This window comes from Erpetoichthys calabaricus, chromosome 2 (assembly GCF_900747795.2).
Source record: "Erpetoichthys calabaricus chromosome 2, fErpCal1.3, whole genome shotgun sequence".
Classification (NCBI taxonomy): Eukaryota; Metazoa; Chordata; class Cladistia; order Polypteriformes; family Polypteridae; genus Erpetoichthys; species Erpetoichthys calabaricus.
The window spans coordinates 88,325,647-88,349,192 of NC_041395.2; the positions used below are offsets into that span (position 1 = coordinate 88,325,647).

Consider the following 23,546-nt stretch of genomic DNA (forward strand, 5'->3'; position numbering starts at 1 on the left):
TCGATAAAATGGTGTGCGTGATGACGTCACCCCCCCCCCCCAAAACGAACTGTCGCATAACTTTTGTTGTATCGCGAAAAAAATCTGTCCTTGAGCCGTTTCCATACATAATTTTGTGTATGTCGCAAATTATCTACCTTTTGTTTTCCACGTTACACCCCCTCCACTAAACAAAGAAACAAAGAAATGGAGAGATTATTCAGACAGTTTTTTGAAATTTGTCAGCTTACTGTTATTTCAGTTTCACAAATAACTGGAATTGTACATAATATCCGAAGACGACAGCAGAATGAAGCAGTTGCTTGTCTGATAGCCCTAGAAGAAAGTATCCCAGTGCGACGAAACCCACGGGTATGGGAGAGACGACGGAATAAGACCTTCTGGGAGGAGGTGGTGGAGAGACACTTAACAGAAAATCTCTGGCTGCAACATTTTATAATGACACGGCCGACGTTTGAGATGTTGTGTGGATTCATCAGTCCTGATGTTGCGCCCATCACAGGTTGCCACCGACCACCGGTTCCAACCCAAAAGCGGATTGCCATCGCCCTTTACAAGCTGGCAACCTGCGCCGAGTATAGAGTAGTTGGAGAAACTTTCGGGGTTAGTAAAACTACCGTCCATCGATGTGTATATGCTGTGTGCACCGCTATTAAAGAAAAATTAATGCGGCGTTATATCAGACTTCCGACTGTAGCGGAGGCCAATGAAATTGCATACCGCAATTCCTTGGTGCATCTTGTGCCACAGATTTACGGTGCGCTGGATGGCACGCATGTGCCTATTCTTCCCCCGACAGAAGGCTACCGCGATTACATTAATCGCAAAGGGTGGCCATCTATTGTTCTCCAGGCCCTTGTTGATGACAGGTGCATGATACGAGACATTTGCGTTGGCACTCCTGGAAGTGCCGATGATGCAGCTGTGTTTGCAGCATCGGATCTGTACAGGTGAGCCTACCTTTCAACATCCCTTCACAGTGCGATAACAACTGAATTAACCTGCTTCCCTTAAGGTTTTTAATTAAAACTGAAATTTGAATTAATACAAAATAACGACGTTTAATCAAAAAAAAAAAACTCTCTTCATCAGACCATGCGAACCGCTCCGCCATTCTCGTTTTGATTGCACGTGATGAAAATGTGACACATTTATTTGCGTTAAAGCCCTTTTTTCCGACAAAAACTGTTTCCAATGTAGTTTTTGCGACATCTGAAGTATCGATATGGAATTTATGCGCTAAAGTTAAACGGAAAAATATTATGTCGACATGTACAACATTTTATCGATAATTAGCATTTCCATCAGCTATATCGGTAAAAAATTTGAAGCGCTAAATATTTTTTCGCAAAAACTCCTTGGATGGAAACCTGGCTTATGACAGTGTTCCCTGATATTACAGTCATACTGACTACTGAATGTTATATTTAAACATTGATTCCAATTGATATGAAATATGTAATACCACAAATAAATGTGCTGTCATCAGCAAATAATACTTAGCATACAATTTTTACAAACAATTCCTTTTAGGGAAGAAACAACCTTACACATAGCAGGGGTCTGTTCCAGAAAGCAGAATTAGTGTAAAATATGATTAAAGTAAGTTGGGGTTCACATAAATTGTGCCAATTCTGTTCAGAAAACCTGAACTTAACCAAGCCTGCATTTCTGGGAGAGGTTAAGACAGAATTATGTGATACATTAAAAGACATAAATGCAAATAAGTTGCTAATCCAGCTCAGGATTTATCTGTTCCAGAAAGAAAGAGTTGATGAAATCCAGCTTCTTCACTGGGGCAACCAATGCCCTGAAACTAGCCTGCAAAAGAGTAGTTTAGCATGCAGGATTAACGCTGTACAGCCTCAATAATTAAGAAGCAGAGACTCCAATTAAAAGCAAAGGTTATAAATGTCCTGTCAAAAATCAAAAAAGCTGACAAAATGATGAAAATGTTGTGCCTTTCTTGAACAAACAATTGGCACAGAAATACAACTTCTTTGCCAAATTCTGCACAGAGAAATGTAATTAGACCTGACAGAGCAGTGCTTGCATGGATGTTATCCTTTTACATCCCATACTTTGATTAAAACAGCAGCTTCCTTTACAACACTGGAGATGCCACACATATTGGCAAGGTGTTCACAGAAGTGTGCCTAACTTTGGAGCGGGGTCTGCACACACACAGGCTGAAATAAATAAACACGATCAAAGTGTAATTCTACAGAATCACAGACAGTGCAATCAAATTTAAACAGCAGCAGTTACAGTATTTCTGAGCAAAAACAATTGACAATAGATTCACTGCTGGAAAAAGCTGCCCAATTCACACCTTTTGTGGAGCCTCTTGCTTTTTAAAGAAAAAGACTGTTCTCTTCCACAAATCCCTAAAATGTTTTTTTATGCAGTTTCAATTTGGGGTACTGTAAAGGAATAAGGCAATGATATGACTTCTGTATTGTACTGTAATTCATTTGGCTGATGGCTTCTATAGCACTTGCCATTTTCCCCCTCTCATTTTTACTAATTGAGGCAGCTAGCTGCATGGCACTTGTAGCCATTCTCACCCCGACAGATGGTTACTCTGCTAGATTTTATTCCTTGTAAGTTGCCTTGGATAAAATCCTTTATTAAAGGAATAAGTGTATTACAGGACTTTCCAATGCAATTGGATGTGTAGTTAGAACACATATATTTACCAAAGCACTGAATGTGAATTAAGGAGACAATTGCACTGTTCTTTTTATGTTTTTTTTTTTTTTTTTTTTAGCACAAGCAACATATACATTAGATACATTGTCAATCACTAGTAATGAGATCAAAACAGATAACCTTACAAGCTGTAAAAATATTTTTTAAGATTTATATAAAGAAAATTACATGAAATCAGCAGACATGCATGAGAATATATGTAAATTCTGCTAAAAAGTCTTTGCGTCACTGAAATATGCTTATACACAAGTCAAGTCTGGGAGCATGCACTGGTACAGTGCGTTACCGCACAACACTACACGTCGAAACAGCTCGGGATCCCGGTTGGCAATCCCCCAGCAGACACGCAGTCCAGTCCCACCCTCCGGAAATGACCCTCTATCTGCCGCAGCCAGGTGTTACGTGGGCAACCCTGGGGCTGATCCAGCCATTTGGGTCCCCAACAATGAGGATCTTATGAGCCGGATCACCCTAGGGGAAACGCGCCACATGGCTGTAGTGCCATAACTGACGCTCCCTCACAATGCAGGTAATGTGCCTCATTCAGGACTCCATGAGCAACCGCTCATTCGACACAAAGTCAAACCAATGGTACCCAAGGATTTTCTGAAAAGACACAGTACCAAAAGAGTCCAGTCTTCTTCTCAGGTCACTGGATAGCGTCCATGTCTCACAACCATATAGTAAGACAGGAAGCACCAGGACTCTAAAGTCTTTGACCTTCGTCTAGGGGTGGGCGGTATGACCAAAATTCTATATCACGGTATTTTTCAAAATTATCCCGGTTTCACGGTATTCGACGGTATTTTTTTCCCCATGCACGAGTGGATGTTAACCACATTTTCCACTGCAATTACTGGCTAAGAATAACCTATTCCACTGTCAAGAGCACTGTACATTGTACAAAAAAACCATTTTAATATGCACACAAGTATTAATACAGGTTTGCATGGCCCCATAAAGTGATAGTTTTCAAGGGGGTGGCACTAATGAAGAGAAGGAATCACGTTGCATGACAGATGCAGTCAAAATATAGAACCTTTTTATTGAACAAATTTTGCAAAAACTTAAACTATAATTTTGACAACATATTTTCAACCATCCAAAGAGGCATTTAGACTTAGTAAAATATCCAGAAGTGCTTGTCAAAAGATGTATTGCACTGAACATGTCTTAGAAAAGGAATAAATAGTAAATATTTTTTGTAAACCAACTACACTTTCTGTTAATGTTAACAATCTCTGTCCACTGACACGTTAAAGCGACTTTTTAAACAACTTCACCATCATTAAACTGCATAATATTTAAACTAATAAATAATAACAATTAAATAAATAATAGTATTACTACTGATAGTTGCACTATTACTTCAAGGCTTCAAGCCCAGGTGCATTACACAGTATTCACCAAATTAAAATAAAAGAAAACAAGTACAACTTGGTGATGACATCTTTACCAACTAAACCATCATTTAGGCAAACTGCATTAATACGGACTGCAACTTGCATTTATAATGCTATTTGTGGTATAGCGGTACGGAATCATATTAGGGCCATGGTGAAGAAAAAAAATACGGACACAGGGAAGAAAAAAACAAACTATATGTCGAGAATAAAGTCGACATTTCCACTTTATTCTCATAGTTTAGTTCATAATTAAAGTAGAATGTCGTAAACTAAACTTCTTCCTAAAATCAATGTTTAATTTACTAGATTTTGTCAAACTCCGTCATAAGTTAATGCAGCACATTAAATGCTTTGTGTTAAGTGTTCCCCGACCCAGTTGTTAATCACTACGCTTCTTAAACTGACTTCCTCCGCACTAAGATGAAACAGCGATCACCGCACAGAATCCATTCACTTCATTATATTCTTGCTTTCTGAAAATTTAGAACGCTAAGATAAATACTTGATATCATTTTCATGATGAAATGCATTAAAGCAGGTATTAAACATGCACGGTAGTGAGGTGGTAGTGCTGCTCCCTCGCAGTAAGGGGTCCCCAGGTGTATGTTCAGTGTAGAGAACTTTATGGCAGGTGTGACGAGGCTCCAAAAAACTGGATGTATGAATGGGTATTGCACAGGTTTAACTTAAATATTATGTAAATGTTGGGTTTGTGATCTGGTGGTCGGAGACACGAACACAGAATTCAATGCATGTTCTTCTGAGCGGGCTTTCTTTATTGCACGTGTGCTGTCTCTATCTGACATACCAAAACCCCAATTCCTATCCTTATTTTTTCTTTCTCCACATAAAAAAAGAAAGAAATCACCACACGATAAACGTCTTTGTGAAATTAAAACTAGTTATAAACTTAGCCCATCGAGTGTTCAGAACTTTAAAAATATCTTCGTTATACATGTTTAATTATGCCATCCATTCAGGGTTGTGCCCATCCCTGAACGAGTCGCCAGTACATCGCAGGGTGAATACGAGCAAAACATACACTAGCAGGGTCAATATAGCATAACAAAACCCCACATTCTACAAGACTTTGAAAGGAAACTGAAGCACGCCGAGTAAACCCACCAGAAAAACATGCAAATGCAAGGCAGGGTACATCCGAGACACCCGTGCTGTGAGGAATCAGTGCAACCTCCACGCCGCCATGCCCCCACATGATTAATGCAGGCTTTAATGCATTTCACCATGAAAATTATATCAAGTATTTATCTTAGCATTCTAAATGTTCAGAGAGCAGGAATATCATGAAGTGAATGTATTCTGTGTGGCGATCGCTGCCGGCGCCTCCTCTTAGTGCAAGAGGAAGTCAGTTTAAGAAGCTCGGGGAACACTTAACACAAAGCATTTAATGTGCTATATAACTTATGACGGGGTTTGAGAAAATCTAGTAAATTAAATATTCATTTTATGATGAAGTTTAGTTTACGATGTTCTACTTTAATGACAAATTTCGAGAATAAAGTCAACATGTCATCACACTATTATACAGTACCCAGGTAAATTACACTGTATTGAAAACAAATAAAACAAGTACAACTTGGCTTGCAGTATTATCCAGTAGTATAGAAACAGTATTTACACATTTGAACATAATGGTCCATATCCGACCTTTTAAAACCAAAGTATCTCCAGGAAACGGACGCAATTCCTTTTTTTCGGCAAAAGTTCTTTTGTGTCATTATGTTCAACTTTATCGTCAGCTTCAGTTTCGGAATGTTCTCTGTCCATTTTCACCGCGCAATACCTACACTACCACTACCTATTTAGTGGAGTAGCAGTGAAAAAGAGCCCCTGTGCAACAAATCTGTGTTTAGCGGTGTAACAGTGAAAAAGGTCCCCACTTGAACAGTTTCCCGCTGCGCCACGTTCCGAATGTCGTTTAGGCAATTTAAACCGGTGTTGCAGTATAAGAAAAATCCTTATCATAAAAAAAATAAAAAGCGTTTTTTGGTATGAACCGGTATACCGCCCAGCACTACCTTTGTCCTTTTGCATAGATATCGGGAGCGCCACATCCGTCTACTGACTTCACGGGAAGAGTCACCAGAGACATGAATGTCACTGCCAAGGTAAATAAACCTCTCAACAAGGTCAACACTCTCTCCGCAAACAGACATACTGCTGATGGCTGTGCCCAAAACATCATTAAAGGCCAGGATCTTGGTTTTTATCCAGGACACTCGCAAGCCCAGACACTCAGACTCCTCGCTCAGTCTCTCTAACGCCCCGATCAGAACCTCCATTGACTCCGCGAAGATCACAGCATCGTCAGCAAAGTCAAGATCTGATCTTCTGCTTATACACACTTCAATTAAATTAAGGGTATGTCAGTTCAAACAATGCAAAGGGCAGATCTAATGCCTTGATGCACTCAGACTTGCCTTTGACTCTGGGCTATTATATAAATAAGAACTAGCTGGTCCAAAATAAATAAAATCTCCTGAGTGAAGTATATTTTCACAGGAACCTGGTTTCTACATTATGGTTTAAAGACCTCTAAAGACTCATCAGTAGACTGACCCATCCTGAGTAAGTGAGGTTGTCTATATGCCCTACACTTGACTTGCATTCTGTCCTGGAAGCTTTCCTTGTTTCTCAGAAAAATAGGAACATAAAAGGAATGGATTTTGAATGAATTCACAGTAGTAAAAGTCAAGGACCAAGATGTTGAGGAGTTTCTTCCCTTAAGACTGATAAACTTCTTTTGATTCACTTTGGTAATCTCAATGAAAACAATAAAATCAAAAATTAGTTTTGGCTTGAGTTTGTTCAATTTATGATAACATGAAATTTTATCTATAAAATGATTATTGTATACAAATATTTTCAAATAAAAATACATTTATTTACACTATAATGGAAAAGTATATAGTTTAAGGTTAGTTTTTACATTGTGAGAGCTAATTCATACACAGGAAGCGTCATATTCTGAGGTCACCCAACAACTTTAGTTGGCTTTAAATGGCTTTAATCACACTGACCTATCTGTCTGTCATTAGTTGTCACATTGATATATATTAAACAATAGTTATTTAGTAACAGAAAAAGTATAATATTATTATATATATATAAAATATTCTCATAGATAAGTGCATAGTTGTTGTGAAATGAATATTAATGGAAAAAGGGTTTGCTCTTACCACTTACAATTCCTCAGTCCCAACCTGGGATAGTGTTATTAATATCTACAAGGGCAGAAGCCATCATTGCACCAGAACAGACTTGTATGGTGAATACTTAGTAACAGCAGAAAAGATCTCTACACTGAGAATTGTTATGCCATCCTATACAGAGTCAGAGTATAGGAGTCAGCTGTAGAATTTTTGTTACTTGATGTAGAAAGAATTGTCTGCAACTTAACATCAGCAAAAATGAGCTTCTTTGTCAATGAATCAATCAACTAACTAAAAAGTCAGGCTCAAGTATAAGACACACTCTTGATCCACTGGAGGCAGTATGAAAACAAAACTGAGTACCTATATGAACTATGCTTCATGTCCTCTCTCTGACACATTAACATGGAGTAAATTTTAGCCGATGAATTATTCGGCAGAAGTGTATCAAGAAACACTACTGGGGCTCCTTTATATACCAGCAAAAATATGCCTGTATAATGCCTCACTGTGACTGCTCTTCTTGGGCCTCATGTATAAACGGTGCGTACACACAGAAATGTTGCCTAAGAACGTTTCCATGTTCAAATCGCGATGTATAAAACCTACACTTGGCGTAAAGTGACGCACTTTTCCACGGTACCTCATACCCTGTCGTACGCAAGTTCTCCGTTAGGTTTTGCAGACTGGCAGCACCCAGCGTCAAAGCAGTGCTACTGTTCCTGTGTGGTTACCCTTTCTTAGATCCACATCCACGAGTGCTCCTTGTAGAACTGTTTGTACTTGCAAGTTACCGTGAGGTAATTGTACTTATGATACAGTTATAATATTGCACATCCTGAGCCACTTTATAAAGTGCGTATTTACATATGATGACAATATAATTTTTAAGATGAAATGCAGCAAAATATGTTGATTATATTATACAGATAACACTTTAACTACACGGTGCCGCAGCACTAGAGAGCTTGAGCTTCGTTCACGGTTTGTTCCTACCTCGCGCGGTTTTCATGCTGTGGCTGGCGCGACACTGGAAGGATAGATGGATAGAATAATTAAACATTACGAAGATATTTCGATGTTTCTTAAACATTTTGAAGCTTACAGATGGCTTAACATCTATTACAGAGCTGATTGTGTGGCGATTGGGTATTTGGAGAAAGAAAAGTAAGGACAGGAATTGGGGGTTAGTACGTTTAAAAAAGACCGTACTTCTGTAATAAAGCATTTCACTGAAGGTCACACATGGCGCAGCAAGCATCTTACTGTAAGACATGAACAATCACTGCGCCACCGTGTTTCCATGTTTAATAACATGCCTTAACTCATATCATCATGAAAATGATATCACGTATACTTCTCAGTATTTTAATTACTCAGAGAGCTGTAATATTACGAACGTAATGGATTCTGTGTCCTGTTGGAGGAAGAGCTCGTAGTGATTCAGGCACATAGAGCACATATAAGATCAAATACAAAACAAAGCATTTAACGTGCTACTTTAGTTACGATGGGATTTGAGAAACTAGTAAATTAAACGATTTTAAGATGAAGTTTATGATGTTCTACTTTAATGACAAAATAAACTACGTGATTAAAGTGGAAATTTCGAGATTAAAGTTGACATTTCGTGTTTTTTTCATACTGTGTGCCTTTTTTTTCACTGTACCCTAATAATCTTTCATATGACACTCAGACAGTGGGATACGACTCGCCTTTTCACGCCTACTTTGATATGTGACAACATTTTTATTTCGGGCACTGTGCGACTTTGTGAACTTCAGCTTTCAAGTTTCTCCGACACGCTATGTCACTCGATCAACTTCCTTTTGTTGCTTATATAACTGTTTAAACCAACAAATAGTACGTTTTTCTTTGCCTCCATTTGGTATTCGCTGAAATTCTTCTATTTTTCCTCGTACTTTTGCCATTTCCTTTTCACAGAACGCTGGGCTTAAGGGCTATTTATATTGATTTGCATATTCAAAGAGGCGTAATTCTGGGAGGAGTTGGGGCGGGACAGCAAGAGCGTGCACGTGCGTTTATTTCCACGCGGAGCAGAATTTATGTAGCGGAAGAACACGGAAGTTGGCACAGATTCCTGCATCTGGATTTTTCTGTGTGTAAGCACATTTCGGCTTTTGTGCTTACATCATGTTATAGTGCGAATTCTACGCACAGCATTATGCATGAGGCCCCTTATCTTTAGCTAAATAAGGAATTTTCTTTTTGTATTTTTTAGTCATTCTGGTGTGTATTTCAGAGGGGGTTTCTTTTTTGTCATAATATAATAGTATTTTTTTATGTTCTGAGTCTCTGTAAAAAGTCAAATTTCTCACCGGGGGACAAATAGAGTACTAACAATCTGTGTTTCTTTCATCCTTATGCAAGTGGACTCTTGTCTTCTAAAAGACCAAAAATTGTACAATTACAAACTCCTATAAACATGTGGCATGCAAAGATTGAAACTAAAGTATCTATCTATCTATCTAAGCCATGAACTCAAAATTTAAAACTTTAGATTGAAACAGAACGTACTGTAGGTAAATTAAATAAATGAGCAAAAAATGATTTTAATGCCTTTAGGACTTTACCAATAGATTTGATTAATTAGTATGTCAGAAAACCTAATTTAAAGCACATTGACAAAATAAAGGTTTAAAGAAAAACATTAATACCAATAGTCAATTACATTGTACACGGTACCTTAACAGAATTCCAGGATTTTTTTTACATTATTTAGTTGGTGTGAATGTGACATAATGAGGAAGGAACTCAAGTGGCAATATGCAGTTCTAAATTTTACAGCTTACACCCTAAGAGAGAGACAAGTGTGAAAGCACTGCATTAAAAATAAATAAATAACAGACAATATACATTCCTCATTATTTTTGGATATGTTTGCAGCTCAGTCTCCGAAAAGCATCTGACTGAAAGAGGAACAAAAAAAAAAAAAAAAGCACAAACACAACATCATATAAGAGGAACATAATAGTGCAATAATCATGTTCTACTCTTGCCTTCTTCAATTTGCCAAAAAAACAATCTTAGATTTATCACTGTGTTACCATTTAATTTGGGCCTAGATAATAACAGCATTTCTAAATACTGCCTTTACAAGATGTGCTAAGGCTCAAATAAATAAATTCTGTTTAAAGGAACTTGGTTTTCATCCCTGTCCTCACCTATGGTCATGAGCTGTGAGTAATGACTGAAAGAATTAGAGTGTGAGTACAAGTGGCAGAAATTAATTTTTTTTGCAAGTCTGCTGGGCTGATACTCCATTATAGGTTGATAAGCTCAGCTACTTGGGACAGTCTCAAAATAGTTACTGTTGCTCCGGATCGAGGAGAGCCAGTTTAGGTGGTTTGGACATGTTGTAAGGATGCTCCAGGAACACCCTCTTGGTAGAGACGTTGCAACAGGCCCAGGACAGCTGGAGGGGTTATATCTCTCAGATGGCTTGGGAATACCTGGCAAATCCCAAAGAAGAGCTGGAAACTGCAGGTGGGAACAGGGAAAGCTGGGCTAACCTGCTGCCACTGTGTACCTTACCAAGAAGAGTAGTATGAGATGATAAGATGAAATTAGATGTTTGAAGACAACATTACCACTCCTTTTAGAGGTGGGCATCGGTCTGGGTTTTGTAGCAGTAAAAAGATGCATTTTTGCAGATCTAGGTCATTAACTGGAGATTCAATAAGATTTGTGAATTTATTAGTATTGTCATTAGCAATCATGGGCTATACCCAAAAACCTTTCTTCAGGTTTATTATGGCAACGCCTCTAGTCAAACTTCCATGTCTAAATAAACAACAATAATTAAATCTGGAGTTTTCCTTCATTGGAGCATTTACTTGTGCCATTTTCATATATTTCAAAATCAAACAAAACACTGGGCATACTGCTTCTGTATCTTAGCCTATAATGAGCCTGAAGTCAACAGAAAGCAGCAATAATGCAGTTACATGATGATTCCCCATTTAATTACATGGTAACTTGTTACTAAACAAAAAGTACATTCATATTCAGAAAAATCACTTTCACAGTGTTTTGCATTTCCTTTTATTTCCAGTGGAGATACTGCAAAAACTGTTAAAAGTGCAGAAGCTACCAGTAGCAATGGCACAGTATGTCTGACCCTCTTCAATCTGCCTTCTTTCACCATCAGTCATTTAAAAAAAGATGTGTACAAACTCGTGTACAATTATGCTGAGCATGAATGGATCTACAGAAGAGCTATAATTAGAAGTTGACTCCTCCTGATGCATAAGGAAGATCTCAAGGTCTAGCAAACTGCACACTAAACTGCACTGTTTTCTCAAACTAGTCACTTCACTCCACCTTGTTAGGTCATCATTTATATTTTGTTTTGAGTGACAAACCCTAAATTACAGCAGACTGTTTGTTAATATACAAATAATCTACTAAATTAATATATAAGCAAGCACCAAAGATGACTGCATATTTTTCCATAAACTTTATTTGAAATTATTCCCTAAACATCCATATATTATATTAATGAAATACAGATAAATTATAATGTATTTATTTATTTATTAGCCTAATGAAAATAACAGCCAAAACCAATAAGCCAAATAGGATAAGATAACATCATTGACATTGATGAAAACATCACATGCTACATGGTCATTGCAAGCTTACTGAAAATACTATCTTAATGTAACATCCATAAAAACCTAAAAATTTAATCTATTTTAAAATTGAACTGCATTTTATTCATGCAGATTATTAACCCTTTTCAACCCAATGCACTGTGAAAATAAGAACTCACATATTTTTTTCTTTTTTGAATCAAAATGTGCATCACAGCCAGATGCTGCCTTCATAACACTGAATACAAAGCAGTACATAGGAGGGATATACAGTATTTGTTCAGACTATTTCATAAATGAGTCACTATGGTTTTTAGTTAAAAAAAACTTACTGTATTCACATAATTTTCATTTCTTCTTTAAAAACCTTTCACAAATACAGTGGTGTGAAAAACTATTTGCCCACTTCCTGATTTCTTATTCTTTTGCATGTTTGTCACACAAAATGTTTCTGATCATCAAACACATTTAACCATTAGTCAAATATAACACAAGTAAACACAAAATGCAGTTTTTAAATGATGGTTTTTATTATTTAGGGAGAAAAAAAATCCAAACCTACATGGCCCTGTGTGAAAAAGTAATTGCCCCCTTGTTAAAAAATAACCTAACTGTGGTGTATCACACCTGAGTTCAATTTCCGTAGCCACCCCCAGGCCTGATTACTGCCACACCTGTTTCAATCAAGAAATCACTTAAATAGGAGCTGTCTGACACAGAGAAGTAGACCAAAAGCACCTCAAAAGCTAGACATCATGCCAAGATCCAAAGAAATTCAGGAACAAATGAGAACAGAAGTAATTGAGATCTATCAGTCTGGTAAAGGTTATAAAGCCATTTCTAAAGCTTTGGGACTCCAGCGAACCACAGTGAGAGCCATTATCCACAAATGGCAAAAACATGGAACAGTGGTGAACCTTCCCAGGAGTGGCCGGCCGACCAAAATTACCCCAAGAGCGCAGAGACGACTCATCCGAGAGGTCACAAAAGACCCCAGGACAACGTTTAAAGAACTGCAGGCCTCACTTGCCTCAATTAAGGTCAGTGTTCACGACTCCACCATAAGAAAGAGACTGGGCAAAAAACGGCCTGCATGGCAGATTTCCAAGACGCAAACCACTGTTAAGCAAAAAGAACATTAGGGCTCGTCTCAATTTTGCTAAGAAACATCTCAATGATTGCCAAGACTTTTGGGAAAATACCTTGTGGACTGATGAGACAAAAGTTGAACTTTTTGGAAGGCAAATGTCTCGTTACATCTGGCGTAAAAGGAACACAGCATTTCAGAAAAAGAACATCATACCAACAGTAAAATATGGTGGTGGTAGTGTGATGGTCTGGGGTTGTTTTGCTGCTTCAGGACCTGGAAGGCTTGCTGTGATAGATGGAACCATGAATTCTACTGTCTACCAAAAAATCCTGAAGGAGAATGTCGGGCCATCTGTTCGTCAACTCAAGCTGAAGCGATCTTGGGTGCTGCAACAGGACAATGACCCAAAACACACCAGCAAATCCACCTCTGAATGGCTGAAGAAAAACAAAATGAAGACTTTGGAGTGGCCTAGTCAAAGTCCTGACCTGAATCCAATTGAGATGCTATGGCATGACCTTAAAAAGGCGGTTCATGCTAGAAAACCCTCAAATAAAGCTGAATTACAACAATTTTGCAAAGATGAGTGGGCCAAAATTCCTCCAGAGCGCTGTAAAAGACTCATTGCAAGTTATCGCAAACGCTTGATTGCAGTTATTGCTGCTAAGGGTGGCCCAACCAGTTATTAGGTTCAGGGGGCAATTACTTTTTCACACAGGGCCATGTAGGTTTGGATTTTTTTTCCTCCCTAAATAATAAAAACCACCATTTACAAACTGCATTTTGTGTTTACTTGTGTTATATTTGACTAATGGTTAAATGTGTTTGATGATCAGAAACATTTTGTGTGACAAACATGCAAAAGAATAAGAAATCAGGAAGGGGGCAAATAGTTTTTCACACCACTGTAAGTGCAAAGCAGTGAGGAAATTAAATTTGATTCATTAGAATTTTTTTCATATTATTAAGGTCTCTCACTCAATGACATACCTATCACTTATTCATGTCTATGTCTGCTACTAGAGTTCAAAGTCATAGGGAGAAGAAGCCAATTCTGTCAGCAATGGAGGGAAAGATGGCAGAGAACAATCCCAGACAAAGCCAGCAGATGACAAAGGACTTGCATATAGTTATTTCTGAGCAATTTAGAGTCATCATTCAATATTACAGTATATATTTATGAGTAAAATATGTGGATGAAACTAATGAAAACACAAAGTCTATGCAAGCTCCATAGATAGGATATACAATGATCAGCCACAACATTAAAACCACCTGTCTGATATTGTGTAGGTTCCCCTCATACTACCAAAACAGCTGTGACCAGATGAGACATGGACTCCACAAGACCTCTGAAGGTGTTCTGTAGTATTTGACGCAAAGATGTTAGCAGCAGATCCTTAAAGTCCTGTAAGTTGCGAGGTGGGGTCTCCATGGATGAGACTTTTTCCAGAAGATCCTACAGGGACTGGATTGAGATCTGGGGAATTTGGAAGCAAAGTTAACACTCGGACTTTTTTGCTCTTTTCTTCAAACCACTTCTGAACAATTTTTGCAGTATGGTAGGGTGCATTATCCTGATGAGAGGCCACTGCTATGCGGGAATACGACTGCCATAAAGGGGTGTACTTCATCTGCAACAATCTTTAGGCACATGGTATGTGTCAAAGTAACATTCATATGAATGCCAGAACCCAACAGTTCCCTGCAGAACATTGCCCAGAGCATCACATTGCTTCCATTGGCTTACCTTTTTCCCCATAGTGTATCCTGCTGCTGATTGGTATATATAGTAATTGGAAGTGATCCAGACTACATGTCAGTTTTAACTATTATATAACAGTGTCAAAAGACTAAGAATTAAATTACCCACAAATAAATAAACTTGAATTAAAGGCAAACATACTTCTTTAAAGAATCTGTACACAATGAATGATTTTCAGCATATGCACTCAAAAGCAGCATGCCACCAGTAGTAAACTGTTGCCACTATTTCTCAAAGGAAAACCAGCCAATTACTGATACACACTTTAGACAGCCATACCCTCTTATGCATATTAATCACTAAAGAGGTCCCCATGCTTTTGTATTTGTGCTTGCATTTGGCAAAAGTCAATTCTATTCTGACTACTGACGTGGATGCCCTTCAACCCCCCAAAAAAGGGGCACACCTATTTTGCCTGGCTAATTTATTAAATTTCTTCAGAAAAGCTGTCATAAGTGTATACACCTGTATAAATCAAAACTGCAAACCAAAAAAAAAAAAAAAAATCACCTTTTTCTTCCCCTCTTAAAAACAACTCGGCAAATAACCACAGGCAAATATTAATCTAAACAGAAGAATACTTACAACCTGACCCCTGCAATGTATCTGAAAAAAAACAGACTAGTTTCCAAGAGGTGCCATTATATTTTTATTTACTTTTACCATATATGCTGACTCTTATGCATGAGTATATACTGAATGTACAGATGTAAACATTTTAACAGTAAAAAAATATACATATTTCCCTCTAAATAGAAGGGATGGATTTTCAAACTTGTTTTTAGAAGACAATTTACAGACATTCCCTAGAGTCAGTAATCAATAAACAGAATGCTAGTTTTTTCTGTCAAAGTTATGAAAGGCTGAAACTGACATTTTATTGCAAAAAAGGGCATAACAGATGACAAGCACATACCCAGCGTCTTTTAAAACTATCTAGCTTTCTCACTGTAAGCAGAAAAGCAATTTATTTACAAGTTTAAAACAAACAGGGGGCATTTGATCAGATAAACTACCTGAGTGTAGGTGTTTGATGGTAATTAAGATCCTTTGTCAATACTTTGTTGGTAAAAGTATCTTTCAATACACAAAAACTGCCTGATGGTGAACACAAATTCAGTACACAACATCGCACTTTCAGATATTTTAATTTCATATTTCTCTTAGCTACTTCTTTAGAAGAGAAACAGAATGCAGATAACAAAATGGACTTAACATTATAGAAGTAAGCAAAAATGCAATTCTTTATTTGTATCTTTCCAAATAAGCCTCAATTTACCTATTCCAAAACAGCATTAAAATCCCCATTTTTGCCAGATTTTTGGTGCCACACTTTTATATTATCTACAGATGAATCTTCACAAGTGATAAGCAGATACTTGAAATGAAAGCCATGACCTCTGAAAATACAGTGTAGTAGTTGTTAAGCCTAAGCAGGAAATTGGTTTATTAGGCTAAGTATTAACTACAAGTACTGAGGCAAACAGTGGAGAAATGAAGTGTTTAAAAAGTCAATATCCAGCATACCAAGGTCAAATCTCTCACTCAGTCATTGTCTGTGTAGAGGATATATATTATGTCTGCATTTATGAGTTTTTTCCCCAACATTTCATCCCACATTTTTCATACATACATAACAGGATGATTGGCAATTCTAAAATGGCCACAACAAATGTGCATTTGTTCAGAAGTGGTTCTCTCATAGTGCCTTGTTCAGGATTGATTCCTGCCATGTCTGCCTTCACCAACCCTAAACTGGATTTTGAGTTTAAGAATATTACATTATGTTGCTATAAAAAGGATGCAAGGAAGAAGTATGTATGCTCGTACTGCACTTACAGCTACACTTTTGATGCCCTAACAGCTTTAATAAAAGAAAAGGACTGTCATTGTATTGTGAAAATTAAGATATCTTACATCACTACTTGTAGTTGGCCTCTCAAAGTATTTGCAATTTCAAGTGTGATGGTTACTTAATAAAAACTTGGTGAACACAGCTAGTTGCCAAAAGCACCATATAAGGAAATAATCTATGTTGGAAACTATGCTGTGTCAAAAGCAAGATATTATAATATCAATGGATTATTATAGTATTATTTATTTTGGTAACAGCTATTCTCAGGTGACAAGAAGCAGATAAATTTACAAGTAGTTCATTATTTCTACGATTCCAAAAGTTAAACTACAGATATTGTAGATTTATCCTTGTACAACATCAACTAAGATACTTAGATACTAAAATACTACTTCTTTGTCTTGTCTTTGCAAAATGTCTTTTCTTGTTTGTGTTTTCATTTTTAATTTTAATCCTATTTTTAATTTATTATTTGCAATTCATGTTGTTACACTGTGAACCCTGAGCTTCGCAATTTCGTCTCTCTGTATACTTGTATATGGTTGAGATGACAATAAAGTTCGTTTTGACTTTGACTAAAGTAAGGGTTTGTTCTTTCTTTCTTTCTTTCTAAGTTAGCATGTCACACTTCTTTATAAAGGACAGAGACACTGGCCTATACAATTAAATATTAATTTGTATTTTAATTACTAATAATGAAAGCCAATTTCTATTTTTCACCTTTCATCACTGTCCAGGAAATTACTATATCCTAAAATTGTAATTTAAACAGTTTCACCCAGAAGCACTAAAGAATGGATGCTTCAAATGGAAACAATAGACCAGGGTCCTTATGTATAAAGTGTCTCAGATTTACCAATAGGAATTGCAGTAAAAGTCACACTAGGATAAGAATTTGTCCTACCTCGGAGTAGAACCTAAGAAGTATTTGCAACACGTCTTAGTCCCTGACCCAGTGATAAGTAGGAATTCACATCTGAGAATAAATTCTGTTGCGACTTTACAGCAGGCCTTGTCATAAATTGACAATTATAATTACATTTTGTCATTTTCTCAAACTAACACTAAGGCTTCACTATAAAAATAATAATAATAATCATTATCAAAGTAGAATATGTAAAACACAGTAAGTTAGGATTGTACGCTAAGCTGCATGTAATTGTTGCCATTTTGCAATATCATGAGTTATACAGTGATCCCTCGCTATATCGCGCTTCGCCTTTCGCGGCTTCACTCCATCGCGGATTTTATATGTAAGCATATTTAAATATATATCGCGGATTTTTCGCTGCTTCGCGGGTTTCTGCGGACAATGGGTCTTTTAATTTCTGGTACATGCTTCCTCAGTTGGTTTGCCCAGTTGATTTCATACAAGGGACGCTATTGGCAGATGGCTGAGAAGCTACCCAACTTACTTTCTTTCTCTCTTGCGCTGACGTAGGGGGGTGTGAGCAGGGGGGCTGTGTGCAGCTGCTTCCTGAAGGACATGCTGCACTGGTGCTTCGCATACTTAAAAGCTCAAAGGGCACGTATTGATTTTTGAGTTTGTTTTTCTGTGGTTCTCTCTCTCTCTCTCTCTCTCTCTCTCTCTCTCTCTCTCCCTCTCTCTCTCTCCCTGACAGAGGGGGTGTGAGCCGCCGCCTTCAACAGCTTTGTACCGGCGGTGCTTCGCATACTTAAAAGCCAAAAAGCCCTATTGATTTTTTTTTTTTTTTTTTTTTTACTGCTTGCTTTGCACTCCTTTGAAAAGGAAGATATGTTTGCATTCTTTTAATTGTGAGACAGAACTGTCATCTCTGTCTTGTCATGGAGCACAGTTTAAACTTTTGAAAAAGAGACAAATGTTTGTTTGCAGTGTTTGAATAACGTTCCTGTCTCTCTACAACCTCCTGTGTTTCTGCGCAAATCTGTGACCCAAGCATGACATTCTAAAAATAACCATATAAACATATGGTTTCTACTTCGCGGATTTTCCTATTTCGCGGGTGGCTCTGGAACGCAACCCCCGCGATGGAGGAGGGATTACTGTATTGTAATGAACACTGAGATGGAAAGACTGAGAAACATACCCCAAATGAGAGTAAAGCCTGATAATGGGCATGTTTATTTAAAAATGAATGCTCCAGGGATTGCTCCTGCCTCAAACCCTTGCTGGAACAGATTCCAGCTTCCTCACAACCCTGCTCAGGTTAAAGCAGGCTGGATGGATGGGTGATCTACAGCCAAACTTTCAGAAAATGCCTTATAAAGTAACAGTCTTACTGAAACTAGCCACAGTAATCTTGCGCTGCTTCTGTAGTCACATTCATTCTTCCAGTGTTAATCATTTTCCACTGTACCATGCTATTCCTTTCTCTGGAATTTTTTTTTTTTTTTTGTATGTGGTGGACTGCATCATTCCCAATAAACCCAACCCTTGGTGAGGCTCTATTTATCCAATACCCCAGGAGTCTCTTGAACCTCCCAACCTTGTAAAATGTAATGGTGATGTTCCAAGGGTTCATGGAATGCAAAGTTCGGAGTAACTGTGTGGCACTTCGGTATCACTCATCAACCAAGCCCTGTCTATCTTCAGATTAATATGTTGGCTACTAAAGTAGAGTATGCAGATATGACCACCTGTGTGTTAATACAGTGATATCACTTGTGTTTCACACATGCTTGACCATCCACACTTGGGATGATGATTTTTATATGTGTACCAATTTACATGAACTCAGCTTATTTTAACATTGCCTTACACAGAGTTGTTGGAAAATTTATAAATCTGTGTATTACCTCACGCGTTGTATCAGTATCTTTTTATTAGTTCATTGTTGTCCAGTATTTCCAAAACAGTCAGCCTTTCCCAGGATGTGCATGCTGAACTCTGTCTGAACGCCATCCTCTGGCAGTTTCTAGCAAGTTAGGGCAGCTCAAGAGCTCTTTACATAGGTTTAGTTAATTTTAACCCGCATTTATCTTACAATGTACATTTCAGCGTGTACATAAATCCTCACTTTTGAAATAAAATAAATAAAAACATTTATAAAACAGCTCATTGCTGACAAAGTGCTTTGCACTTGATGTTTTCTATGTAAAGACTGCACATTATCCTGAGGACTATCTAGATTTTCAATTAATATTCATGATTTCTTCCAAAAATGTGTTAGGCTACACTAATAAATCTAATAATGATCTAAACTCAACACTGAGTTATGGCGAGACATTGCCTATCCTGGCATCATGGGAGGCCTAGTAGGGACCAGAATTGAAAAGGACACCAAGTACTCACATGTAGCAAATTTGGATAATCCAAATTACCTAAAACTCATCCAGAGTATAAATCCAAACAGATACAGGAAATGTATGCAAATACCGCACAGAAAATAACCACTGCACCACCATGTTAGGTAGGATCTCTAAACTAGTCCATTGAGAATGAGTGAGTGTGTGTAAGAGTGTCTTTTGTAATGAATGGAGACACATCCAGAGGTGGTTCCTGCTTTGTACCCAAACAGGCAGGAACAGACTCAGGGTCTCCATGAAACAGAGGTTAATTTCATCAATCAATGTGATGGGTCATAATCATGGCTAAACCTCAGCTCCCACTTTATTACGAATCTTGTGCTTATGCTCACTCTACAACCAACCATAAGTTCTTCCGGGGCAGCTCTCTGCCATGCTGATTTTTGAGTGTATACTCAAAGAGGAATGGTTAGGAGGTGAGAGGAAAATACATTGTCTATCCTGAGGTTAAATGCTAAAATAACTTTGCAGTCTCTTTTGGAGTAAGGGACAGTAGTATAATGTCATTAAGTCATCAGGAGCTTTGGAAGCTGCCACTTCCACTTCACTTCTGAACCTTTTCCTCATTGCTGCGAAAGGTCTGCTACACCACAAAAATCAAAGTCCCAGAGTTGCCCTAATGGGACCTGCAGGTGTCAAATATAGGCTTGGGGAAATGATAGACAGTCATGTTAAACTGTGCATAGCATTTTAATTAGCACATTGCTCCAGGTATATATTACAGAATGAATGGCCCTAAGAGGTATGTGGTTAATTACTCTAGAATCTTAAAAAAGTTGTCCATTAACAATGAAGCTTGTTATTTTGGCATATGGCAACTGTTGAGCCCTCATCTTGTCTCAAGCCCACTGTACCCCTGGCAGAGCTGCACTAAACATACATACTTTTAAATCTCATTCAGGTTACATAAAACATTTGAAAAACATAATACTTGCAGTGCAAAAGCAATGTTGCATGTATATAAATGATGAGAAGCTTTTTTTTATTTTCATGTCAATGAGTTACAGTATAAAGCAAAAAGTGGCAAACTTGGCTTAATAAATGACTTAATTAGCCAGACTTTTTATTGACTCTAGGCTAGGCTCAGGAAAAAGTGACACAACTCTTAATGGGCCATGGAAGTGATAACAATCATCAGATTGGTGTGTGTTTAAAAATAAACAAGTCTTAAGGCAGCCTTTTACACTTGCTGATGGCAATTTGCATTGAAATACCAGAATACAATAATCAGTTCTTTCAGACAGGGATCATTCTGTCAAAAGGACAAAGAGGTGCACACATTTTTTTTTCATAAGAATGAAAATAAATAAATAAATAAATAAATAAATAAATAAAGGCATTCTCAACTTTAATCCAAGCTTGTTTTGACTAAAAAAAAATCAGTTCTATAAAAGGTAGTAATGCTTATATTATTTCTGTTTGCTTTTGTTCTCTCACTGACTGATCCTGGAGAGATATTTTAAACAAATTTGTTTGTAAACCCTTTAGGTTGTATGGATGAACTGAACACTTGGACTTTCTAGTAGACTGAAACGCTGGAAACACTTCTCTTAAAAAAACATTACGGAAAGCTCAACTTGGACATGGGTAAATACTACAATACATTACATGTCCCAAACACTTTTTAGGACACAGAGAAAATACCACATATGTAATGTGTTACTGTTGTGCTTCTTCCTGAAGAAATGGCAAAAATAAAACTTTCAATGTTTAAGTATTACTTTTCAATGTCACTACCTTGCATGACCAAGCATTAGCTTAATTGTGTGTTGGGGTGCCTTCTGTGTCAGGCATAAATGCATGTTTCATTGCAAAAATCTTGATAAATGTACTGGTGGCTCTAAACTGGACCACAGTGATTAAGGGGTGTGTAAAAGACTGGAAAAGTACCTGTAACCATCAGGACTGGTTCTGGTATATGACTGGTTCTGGTATATGGAATTGGAAAATGAACAGGAAAACTAAAGCATAGCTAACAAAATATCCATTAATTCTTATTTTTGAAAATAACTAAAAACACTTGCTTTAGTAATTAGAAATTTTACAATTCCTAAGTATCTAATACTAAAAAAATAAATAAAAAAAAACCTTTGCCCACAAATACACAATATCTCCTCACATATATTTCTAATGATAACTTTTCCCTCCACCTCTGTCCAAGTCCACAAAACAATGCGTTATGTAGGAATTCACATAAATACCAGCTGCTCTATACTAAGTGTGAACACTGGGTGGAAAGGTAACTGTAGGTTATCTAATTACCACTGTCATCACAATGATGATATACTCGAGCAGCCACTGACGGCTCGACTTACAGCATTTAGATGAATATAACTACTTGGGCAGTGAAAAACAGAGGCAAAATTTAGGCTTCTTAGATATAGATTTGGCCATGTCAGGAGGAAGCATCAATTTAATGGCGACCATTGCCGAAATGCATTTTAAGGAGTGCTGTGTTATACAAGCATGTGGCTGGCTGGATTTCACAGGGCTCGGAATGCCTGTATGTGCAGCTGTTGGCAAGCCAAACTCGATGACAGCCATCGAAGCCACCATGAATGCCTTCCTGTATCGGGGTGCAAGGAGCTATGCACGAGACACTGAAAGATAAGCTATTGGGGCTCGCGAGCAGACGGTGCACTGCCCAGAAATTTTAACATAAATCAGCAACCCATCTGCGATAACACACTAGCCATTAACTGTCCGAGTGCATCTCGGAGATGTAATGCATAAAACAAACCCAAGTTAAATTAATCATTCTTTTTTTGGTTCCGTTTTACTTAACGCATTAGTTACTTAAACGCTGCACCTAAATGTGAGATAACTAACCAGTGTCACTTGTGAAGCATCCCCTTTCTGCTGCAATAACTTTAAAAGAATACAGTCTGATTTCAAACATCTAGCGGTCATCAATGAATGCTGTGCATGCATACCAAGATACTTACACTTCCAGAATGCGGTCCCCCCTTGGAGATCCCAGCTCGATCTGCGGCTCCCCCGGGCAGGACGGCACTGACGTGCTGCAGCGGTGCGTATAGCTCGCCGTTGATACTCCGGAGCTGACCCCCTTCGCTCACCTGGCCTCTAACGTTAAATCCATACCCCGAATCCGATTTGACAATTCGTACTAGTCTGGGCCCTGAATTGACCCCAGGAGATGGGAGACCGGCTGAGCCGGTACTCGAACTATTTCTCGGCAGCGGCGGCCCGGAGCGGATTCCGTCACCCACTTCATCCGCCATCTTCACAACAACATTCCCGTCGCCAGCTGCCGTCATCACGAGACCGGCTCGAAAGCCCGCTTTCTCCCCCCTTATCCGCACTGATAGCTTTCAAGGGAAATGTAGTTTATGACTTCTCTAAGGTGGTTTAAACTCGATAAATTTGGGGAAGTATGAACTTCATTTCCCATGAACGCTTGTAAGTAGTAGTGACGCAGAGCGCCGCTCTTGATAGCAAAGGATCGTGGGAGTTGTTGTTTTGGCAAAAGGTCAGCTGTTGCTGTATGCCTAAGTTTATGCTTTACGATGCTCTCACATGAATCGGTCAATGCACTTGTTTCATGATAGTACCAACAGAGACACAAATGCAGATATGCACTGCACCAACACCAGTATACCATTTTCACCTGATAAACCCTT

The 23,546-nt window shown here is 38.0% G+C and overlaps 1 protein-coding gene across 1 annotated transcript in view; it reads right to left on the bottom strand.

Annotated features, from left to right (window-relative positions):
* The window catches only part of LOC114646078 (sorting nexin-27-like), a 167,545-nt gene extending 144,343 nt beyond the window's left edge, over nucleotides 1–23,202 (bottom strand). The window contains 2 exon segments of the mRNA XM_051923278.1: nucleotides 22,851–22,870; nucleotides 22,872–23,202. Coding sequence (XP_051779238.1) covers nucleotides 22,851–22,870; nucleotides 22,872–23,183 — 332 coding nt within the window. The 5' untranslated portion in view covers nucleotides 23,184–23,202.
* Between the last annotated feature and the right edge of the window lie 344 nt (nucleotides 23,203–23,546).